Source organism: Lotus japonicus, chromosome 4, assembly GCF_012489685.1.
Source record: "Lotus japonicus ecotype B-129 chromosome 4, LjGifu_v1.2".
NCBI lineage: Eukaryota > Viridiplantae > Streptophyta > Magnoliopsida > Fabales > Fabaceae > Lotus > Lotus japonicus.
The window spans coordinates 68324080-68334596 of NC_080044.1; the positions used below are offsets into that span (position 1 = coordinate 68324080).

General features: G+C 33.8%; 1 protein-coding gene across 1 annotated transcript; it reads right to left on the reverse strand.

Annotated features, from left to right (window-relative positions):
• Positions 1-618: 618 nt before the first annotated feature.
• LOC130714226 (auxin efflux carrier component 2) lies at positions 619-4457 on the reverse strand. The gene is made up of 6 exons (XM_057564123.1): positions 3049-4457; positions 2334-2616; positions 1908-1993; positions 1569-1726; positions 1077-1153; positions 619-960 (listed from the first exon to the last, which is right to left on the reverse strand). Exons 1-6 carry the CDS (start codon positions 4304-4306, stop codon positions 894-896), a joined length of 1929 nt encoding a protein of 642 aa, XP_057420106.1. The 5' UTR covers positions 4307-4457; the 3' UTR covers positions 619-893.
• Positions 4458-10517: the final 6060 nt, after the last annotated feature.

Below are 10517 nucleotides of genomic sequence, written 5' to 3' on the forward strand. Positions count from 1 at the left end.
CGTCTGTAAGTCACATGGCTGAAGACTGAAGCATTCAGTATTTATTTATATATGTTGAACAAGATCCCAAGGAGAGTACTAGCCAAACTCTTTTGAAAAGGCTAACACTGGAATATATACACCGGCTTTTAGCCTCTTCTACTCAACATTTATGTACAAAACATAACTAAACTTTATCAGGAAAGCCAATATTAACATGCTAGAAATGGTATTTATATATTTAACGTACATTGGTTAATGCCAAATCGGTTCTAGTGAAAATAAACCAATTCGGTTCGGCTCATCCACACCGATTTTTCGGTTCGGTTCAGTTTTGATTTGATTTTTACCTAAACCATGAACAGCCATAATGCCAATATACCATAGATTATGTCGATATTTAACTACCCTGCTAGAAAAACCAATTTATATTAGAGTGATTATATGTAAAATTGTAAATATATGACTTTTTTGTCAATATCCAATTTAACATACACATAAACGGCATTATAATTAGAGTCAGTTCATTAGCGGCAGCAATTTTTCATCTTGATATTAGTCTCAACAAAAATAAAATAAATTAATATTTTGATCTCTCTAGTTCTCTCACGCTACACACCATAGGCTGTAATATCTTGCTTTCTCACCTAACTAAAAGATTTTCATTAACAAGAATAGAGAATGTAGAGTGAGCTGGAAAATTGGAACAATTAATCAAACCTAACTTTCATATGAATCAAAACTAATATATAGTATTACACACTATATACTACATGTAATTAAATAATTTCCTTTTCTCTCCTTTTCTAAAATCCAATATCTTCTACATTTCTTTCCGTCCATCCCACTCTTGTCTTGGGGGTTACTTGGATTTCATCTTACTTCTTTTCTCTGCTTTTGCCTCCCAAGATAGATTATACTCCAAGAAGCACGTAGTAAAGTATTGTTATGGGCAATGCAACAAGCATTCCAAATATAACCCTGCACAATTTGCAAACTCCTTTAGAATATATTTTTTGATGCCTTAAACTCACATGTTATATATAAGAACACTCGCATGTAACGGTTTATATAATATATATAAAAAAGACACTCACGCTGTACTGAGTATATCTGGATGGAGATTGTATTCTTTGGCAAAAACAAAGGGAACGATACCCTGGGGAAGAGCAGCCTGCAAAAATAAATTAAAGCCTAATTCATAAACAAATATATATATACATAGATAATGACGAATTTGGCCTCTACGCAATAATTGTAATCCTACATTCACGCAATCAAGGATTTTAAGTTTTTCTACCTAGATCAAACATTTCTTTTATGTTTTATCAAAGATTAGACGATAGAGAAATTTAAAATTTGAGTCATTTAAATGACTCGGACTAGTTGACCGTGTAAATTTAAGATTTTCTTAAATGTATGGAATTTAAGTTCGATAAAAACATGAGACTAAGGTAGATTTCAGTTTACAGTCCCGATTTTGAAACACCTTAACTGACACCCTCATATATAACTTTTTTTTCTTTCTCATTTTAATTTGGGTGTAGACTCTAATTGAGGTTTCTAAAAAATATTTTCCTTGATTTTACCTGAACAATGGCAACATGTAAAAGAACTCCTCGGAGCCCTATTCCTATTGAGGTGGCTGCAATCACAGCTGGACCTGTCAAGAACCTAACAGCCATAGAAAATGTTGCTACAGATTTTCCACATGCAATGAGCCTGGGTTGCAATGCCATGAACAGACCTGCTTAAAGTAAACAGCATAATGTTACAAATGATTCCCATATAATTGACTAATAGCATGTATGAATCCGCTCATCAGAATCAATTGTAATACTCTGAAGCTACTCACATATGCTTCTTCGCATAATTTATTTTGGCATAGCAGAGGGAGGAAAAAAAATTGAAAAGCTTATGACAAGTACCTAGACTGAACATAGCCATTCCCAGACCAGCATCAGACAGTATGGAGATGGAACCTTTTACAATAGTGGGCATTTCAATGTGCCACCTGCATGCATGCACACAACAAAATGATTGATGAAGGGTACAAGCTAGACGATAAAGAGAAGAGAATATAAAAATAGTTTAACAAGAGAAAAAAATAGATTTAAGAGTTTGGCCAATCAACCAAAGGACCAATAGCAAAAAAAAATGCATTATCATGAAAGAGCCAAACCCTGATGTAGATTTAATTAGGCAGGATCTTCACATAGATTTATTGCCTGTAATTTGTTCAATGTTTAGGGATTGAAATCTTTTGTCATCAAAACAAAATAAATTATGTCTTATTCTCTGTCCCACCAATAAAACTTCATGTTGAAACAAGAAATACAATCTGTGCTATGTACCTATATGAAACGAGAGACCACACGAGCCCCAAAAGACTTGAGTAGGTGTTGGGATTTCTAATAAGCTTCCTCCAAACCATGATGAGGATGAGCCTTGTCATGACACTTGCAGGTGGCATGTTTTGCTTCTTGTTTGCATCGCCTTCTTCCATGTCCACCTTCTTTTGGCAAGTGTATGGAGACCCGTTTGGGGGAAATTTGGTTCCTTCCTCAATCTCAAACTCCCTTTGATCTCCACTCCCTCTACGACCAGGGCTCATGTTCTCAATCAATTCATGAACAGCTGCATCATGCAAAATCAAACATTTAAAAGTAATGTCAATGATTCTATAAGAAAATTAAGGGGTTCCCAATTGAATTCTACTTCAAAATGAAAGTACCGGATGGAGGGAAAATTTAAGGACCTAAAAATTGTGTGCTTGGTTTACTGTTGGAAAACTCAGAATTAACTATGTTTGAGTAAAATTCAATTTTGGAAGTTAATATAGTGCATATTTGGATAGACAGCGGATTTTGCGCTGAGCATAATCAATTGTGAGATTTTAGAACATTAGCCTACAAAAATCACTTTTTCTTACGTATTCAAACATAAATCACTTCAACTTTCAATTCAATTAACAATTACTAAAATCAAATCCAAACACAAGTTAAAAACCTTACCCTATTTGATGAGTGCATGACATACTTATGATAGATATATGATTTTGAATTTTACCTTTTGAGGCAACACTGGTTTCATGTGGAACAGCCTTGGAAGGATCAATGGTCCCAAAATCAGTAGAGGCAGCTCTATTAGCAACATGTTTCATATTCCCTTCAGAAACAGGGGATGCAGTTGAACTCCAAACAAACATGTGTAACTCCTTGTTATTAGGAGCACCACCACCACCACTACCGCCGCCGCCGCCGCCGCCGCCACCACCACCGCTATCTTTCTTCTTTAGGCCAGCACTAGTAGACCCTGAAAGCATGGGGTTTGGAGGAGGGTAAGAAGAGCCATTGAAAAGCTCACCACTCATGCTCCTCCCTCCCCTCTTCTTATGCATCTTCAACATATCCTCTTCAAAATTCGAGGTCCTTGGTGTTACCCCTTTCGAAGATTGCACCGAGTAAATATCACCAATGCCACCATTGCTCTGGAAACTATTCGTGTAACCATGTTTAGGACTTGGTGCTTTGCTTGCAAACATGGCGTAAAAATCTGTTTGGTTGAAACTTGAAGCTCTTGGGGTTGGTTCTCTTGATGACTGAACAGAGTAAATCTCAACACCAGTGAGATTTGAAGCTCTTGGTGTCATGGAAGTTAAATGGGACTTGTTGAATGAAGATATCATAGATGAAGCTGCTGATCTCTTCACCACAACATGAAGCTTCCCATCTTCTCCAATCTCTGCATCTGTTTGCAATGGCTCTCTTCCATTGAGTGAGACAACATCAGAATCAACCCTGAAGGAGGTGATTGACCCTGCAGTTTCAGGGAACTGCTCTGTTATGAGAAGCTTAGCTCCTCTGTATTCAAACATGAATAGCATGAGAGTGTACCAAATTACACTCTGCAAAACCACAATCTGAACCATGAGAGATCCTGAGAAATCTCCATACATGGCTTTGAGCAGAGGGATTCCCATAACTAGAGTGTTTGGGAGAGTGGAAAGTGAGAACAGAGTGATTGTCCAGTCAAGGCTACCACGTTTGGTGAAGGTGTTCCAAAGAAACAGAGCAGTCAGGATCACAACTTTTTGAAGGGAATCAGCTGCTATGAAGTGGTAGTTCATAGCATAAGGGTCATTGGAGGAGATGAAGTGGAAGGAAAGAAGTGGAACTGCAAATACTGCAACAAAACGGTTTATGCCAGAGCATTGGTCTGGTGTGAAGATTTTCCACCATCTAACTGAACCATATGCTAGTATCATAGCCACATATAGGGGTACAATAGCTGCAAAAACATCATAGATGTCCTTACCAGTAATCATGGCTAAACCAAGGTTGTTGTAGGTTTAAGGTAGACTGAAAGAGACAGGGAAGAAAAAAGTTGTGAGAAGGTTGATAATGTAGTTTTTAAGCTGGAAAAGAAGGAAACATGACTATGAGAAAGGAGAGAGGCCAAAGAGGTTGAAACCTTTATCATAGGTCCTCTCTTATAGACATGTATTGATTCTTATTTAAGAATTAAACAAGTGAGAGAGTGTTACTTAAGTTAAAAATTGGGTGGGGTTTCTAGCTTGCTTAATGTTATTCCTCAAAATAAAACTTTAAGCATGCTGATCTTTGTACGGTGGATGCGGGCTAAACACTCGCGTGGTCATAGTAATGTCTATGTCGGAGCTTGGCATAGTACAGTGAAAGTGTACATGTAAAAGGCACTCTGACGCTCAAATCAGCTTTTAAATCATAAATAAAATATATAAGTCTTAAAAGAATATTCAAGTAGCAAAATGAGTAACGTTTAGGTAAATGAATGATCATCATAATAAGACTTGCAATTGAGGTTTTGGGCCTTAATGAAATTCTTGTGTAACACGTTTGAAATGATGACTACTCTTGAGTAACCTTTAATTGTTTAATTAATGTGACATATTTGTTCTTGCTTAACTAATTGTTGGATATAAATCTTTGTTTTGGGAGTCCAATTGACAAATATGGTATTCACTTCATTGTGAAATCTCCAAGCCGTCGGAAACGATATTGGCTATTTAGACCGGCTAGAACAATTACTAAACAGAGCTCACCAGATAAAGAAAATAGTTTGAAGATTAAAAAATGGAAAGAAAATAGTTCAACTGGGGGTTGTATTAATGTGAATAGAATGGGGTTGGATTTTCCATGAAGTGTGTGTGAAATTGAATAAAAGCCATGCCTAACTCGGCGCCATTGTAATCGTTGATGCACATGTAAGTTAGGCAGTGTTCAGTGATCTGCGGTAGCAGCAAAGATTGTCCTGTGAGAAAATGATTTTTAATGGTTTAAAGTAATGTAAAGATTCAGACATGTATGAATGAGCTAGCTGATCCGTTCATGCATAATGTTGCAAGAACGCAAACGGTTCAATCAATCACCCGTGTGAAAACCTCAGTACGAGAAGCATCATCTTGCTGTGCCATTGAACAATAAGAAAAGAGGAGCACTAATGCATATGATCTTTTTCTACATTTTTTTTAAGTCAAAATGAAATTAACATTAACACAGAGGATGCTAGGCCGGAGAAAATACAAGTCAATAAGCAGAACACAGTGGGCTTATTGATGATCTTTTTCTATATGATTTTATATAGTTCTCAAATTACCAGTCTCAGGTATCAACATAAAAAATTTAAATGTATGAGAACCTTTTCTTATATTATATATAGTTCTCAATTTACAAATCTCTAAGAATGAAAATCAGGAATATAAGAGAAGTTTCAACACCTTTGGGGAAGATGTCATCAAGAGATATTTACAAGGTATGAATCCCACACAAATGATGCAAACTTTGCTTCAAGACTCTTCTTCTATTTTTTTTTTTCAATTTAACATAAAGGGGTCTTGCTACACTTCAGTGTGCGCGCCAGACTATTCTGTGAATGATCTTACTAATTTGGCACCAAAAACTTCAAAACGTTGTTCCTTGCTATAATTTGGCTTATAAACACGCTGATCGGGGAGGATCCAAAAAAGTCTACCCAGTAAGGGGTAGGAGAGAAGGGGAGCGGAAGAAGCCGGGTGGAGACGATGAGGGAGAGGTATGAGCTCAGACGATCGGCAGTAGAGTGGTGGTCTCGTGATGAAGGTGTGAGTCCGAGAGGGGATCCTGCAAGTCACTCTGATGCTTAAGTCAGTTCAGGTTCCCACTGTAGTAAAACTTAAGTGTAGAAGTTAGAGTTTAGAGAGAGTTACCTTGCCCCCCTGTCGTAAGGGGCCTTTTATATGAGATCTCGTAGCCATGATAGTTCCCAGGAGGGGTTATGAGAGCCTACGATCTAGGAGGTTCCCTATCGTTGGATCTGCCTGCAACCTCTGCAGGTCCTAGAGGCCTAGGGTTTCTAGTGACCGGAAGCTAAGCTTCGAGCCTTGACCCTAATCCTTAGCAGTAGGGGGTAGGGTCAGTGATGTGATAGTTGAGCTTACCTCTTCCCTACTCGTTTTGTGTGGTTGGTAGCCTCTCTGGTCCACTCAGTGGCCACTCGTCCTGATATGGTGGTCGGGCTGTGGCTTCCTACGTACCCGTCCTAAGTGTCGGTCGGGTATTGAGTACCCTATGTCTCCGTCCGGGATGGCGGTCGGGTAGAGAGTATTTTGCGTACCTGCCCTGAGTCGTGATCGAGCAAGGGGTACCTGAAATGGGGTATCCCTATGGTCGGGCCATACCAGGGTGGCTTCTTGGTTCAGGTTTATGGAGGTGATGGAATTTGGGACGCCGAGGGTGGTCGTCCTTTCAGATATAAGGGGGTGGTAGAGTGATTTCCCGACCCCCATAACAATAGTCCCCTAATTCTGGTCCACTAAGGTAGTGGAGCGTGAATTAACGATATGATCGTCCGTCTTTAGTCCGTAGGTGATTAAGTCGCATTGTCGACTCCCAAAACACACGCCCTCCTTTTATTTCTGTGAATGAAGCTCCATTTTCAAAAACATCACTCACTGAATGAAATTCTCTCTCAAATAAAATTAAAGGTCTCATATTTAAATCTTGGATATTTATATCTATCTATATCTATCTATCTATATCTATATCTATATTTATCTATCTATCTATATATTATATAAAAGTAAAGTTTGGCAACAAGGAGGGTAAAATAGTCATGCAATTAACTATGGCATATGAATGAATATTTTACCTTGGGTCTTTATGTAATTTTGTAGAATATTTTCTAGGAAATCAATCTTGACCGTTGATTAGTTTTGATCTTGACCGTCCTTACAATTTATTTAAATATATTTATTAATATTTAAATCATATAAGTTATGGAATTCCATAGGGCAAGCATAATTAGTTTTCATTTATTGAATTATTAATTCAAACTTAATTAATATCTATAATTAAAAAGAAGTTTATGCAACCTAGATGGTAATACATGTTTATATTCCCAAAAAAATTAACGTTTTAAATTTAAATATTAGTTAATGTGTGATTTTTATAACATTGATTTTTTGTATTCCATTAGTTTAATCAACAATTCAGCTTCAAAAGAAAAATCAACAATTATTTAAGAAGCATACTTATTTTTAAACAATATTTTTTATTTTCTATGTGACTTTTGTGAGTGATACAAATATGTTATTTTATTAGCACATAGTTTTTCATTTATTCTAAATTTTTCGAATTTATGTAGTTTTGTTTCCATTGTCCAATCAAATATTTATACATTTTCCAAAAAAAAAACATATTTTTAATTTATCTCTTATGAAATTGATTTTAAAATTTGATAACACTTTAATGATTTTATGACTTTAAAAAAATTATTGATCTTTTAATATTTTCTTATTGTTTCAACTTTTCTAAATTAATGATTCATGACTTTTCATTTTCCAAAACTCCTCTTCCAATTTCAATTGATTCTAAAATGAATACTATTTAATGAATGGAATGAGGAAGATAATTGTTAAGACTTTCCATATCCTTCATGGTTTAGTCTCTAGGTATAAATACTCTTCAACTGTTTGATTTATCCTCATCTTTCCTTTCACTCCATCTACACTTCTGAGTTGCAGAGTTGTCAGTAACGACAAATCATAATTCTATGCAGGGTTTGTTTTGTTGTCGTGAAATTGGTGAGCTACTAGCTTTTATTTTAGATTTCAAGTTTTATAAATCCTGCACAAAAAATCAATGCGATTTTTAGATAGTGTACATATTATGTTTTGTTCTTTATTATTTTCTTTAGATTTTCTATAAGGATGTAAGATTAGGATTTTTGGAACACTGACTTCATGTTTATCAATTTACTTTTGTGTGATTTATTTTTGTTGTAGATTTACTCTCTAAGGTATAATGTAACTGATGTGACATTTCTCATGCTAGGCTTGGTGTTAGCCATTAAAAAGTTGTACATATCAAGGTAACCAACTAATTAAACTTTATGAACTCTCATATTTTATATAGTTTCTTTATATCTTTCTTCTTAGTTTGATTCAATCTTTCCATTACCTATTTATCATCCTTGAAAAATTTGGTATGTGGCACTGAGAAGTTTTTTTGAACATCCTCAAGGGATTTGCAACATTCATTCATATCATTTTTTCTTGAGAACAATATTCTTTCATATCATTTAACATCTGAATTACCATTGAATAATTTTTTTAAGATTGTTTTGTAGGTTGGAAGCCCATTTAATTGGCTTTCTATGTCAATTTTGAAGGTATGCTTCGTTGAGTGCGATAGATATATTTTTATGTCATATTTTGGCTCTTTGTCAAATTAAGAAAGATTGTTTCTCAATTTTTATCTTCTTAATGAATAAAAGTTTATGCTTTTGGAAAAAGCTCACTTAGAATGTAGATCTATCATGAAGATATTTTGTTTGAATGACTATATGACAAAAGAATTTATAACCTTCAAATTAGATTTTCATAATAAGTGATTTATCAATTTTTTTTATTAATGACATTTTCTAGACCAAAAATTAAAGGATATTAGTCTAATTTTATTTTCATGGCCAAATTCTTATATTTACAAATAAAAACAGAATTAAATAAATGTTTTTAGAATTGAAAAATAATTCATTGATATGCATGCTTAGTCTATCAGCAACTATTATTCAATAAAACAATCAAAAGTAAAATCTAAAGCACAGGGGAGAAAAACACATGTGAATATAAAGAAAACTCATTAGTATACTTTAGGGGTTATATAAAAAAAACTCATTAGTTTACATGATCAATTAGTTTATTATTTAAAATATTCAAATATTTATGTAAAACATAATGTTGGATGTTTAACATTAAATTTTATATGAATTAAAAAATTACTCACCAAAATAAAAATATCACTTTTTTTATATATATTAGTTAATGTTAATCTTGAAAAGTGAATATCTGACAAAATTTCATAGAACATGATAAAATATTTTGTATTTATATAATATATTAATTAATATTAACATTAATATTATTATTAATCTTTAGAAATTTAAAAAGGTAAAGATTGTGGGTTTAATATTATATCAATACAGAAAATAACCTTCCTATTATCCCTTTTTCCTGGAAGTATATAAGTATTAAATTAAATGATTTTTAAGTATATTAAAATTTTAATTATTTACCTCGAAATTTTTGTAATGAGGTTATTATTATTTAGCTCATTACTATTTAGTTCATATAATTTAGAGAATTTCGTAGGGCACAATTAATATGTTTTGATCTAGAGAATTCTTAATTAATATTGATATTAATACGTAAAATTTAAAGGGGGTGTTTTTAATACTAACTATGACATCACTCTAAAAAATAAAATTTCCATCGTCCCTACAAATATATAAATTAGAAACACCGCTCATTCAAAACGTGCACTTCGTATAGTCTGTGTTGACGTATTTACATTAAATTAAGGCTTGAACTTTAAGTCATTTTAGTTTATCCCAGAGGTTAGATATTGATGTTTTAGTTTAGAATATCTAAATGTGCTATAGCTTGCTCTTTGATTTTGTAATGATTTCCTCTTGACTCCATCCTACTTTATATTGGACAGTTTCCATGGTTTACTAATAGGTTTTTTCATGGTGTACAAATAGGTTTTTTTTCATGTTTTTTTTTTCACGGTAAAAGAAAATTTCAAATTTATGATTTCTTATATCTAAATTTAATTTTAAGCTTTTAATGCATAATTTTTTTTTGATAAACGTAACAAAAGTAACATAGATTTTGAGAAATTATAGGCTCTACAAAAGTGAGGTTGTTGCTAAATCTTACAAAGTGGCTCATTCCTTTCGAAACATAAGAAAAGTATATGAAATTACATATGACACATTCAAGGACGCGTGCTATACGATGAGCTTACTTGAATATGATAAAGAATATATACATCGATGAAGTAATAGAAGCTTTGCATCTCGGTACTGCAACCAATCTTAGAAGAATTTTTGCTACTTTACTATTATCATATATGCTTTTAAGGGCATAATTTGTTTGGAAAGAAATCTGAGAGAATTTAAGTGATGGTATTTTACGTATACGAAGACTTATTATAAAAAGCAGTGGTGAGTACATTTTT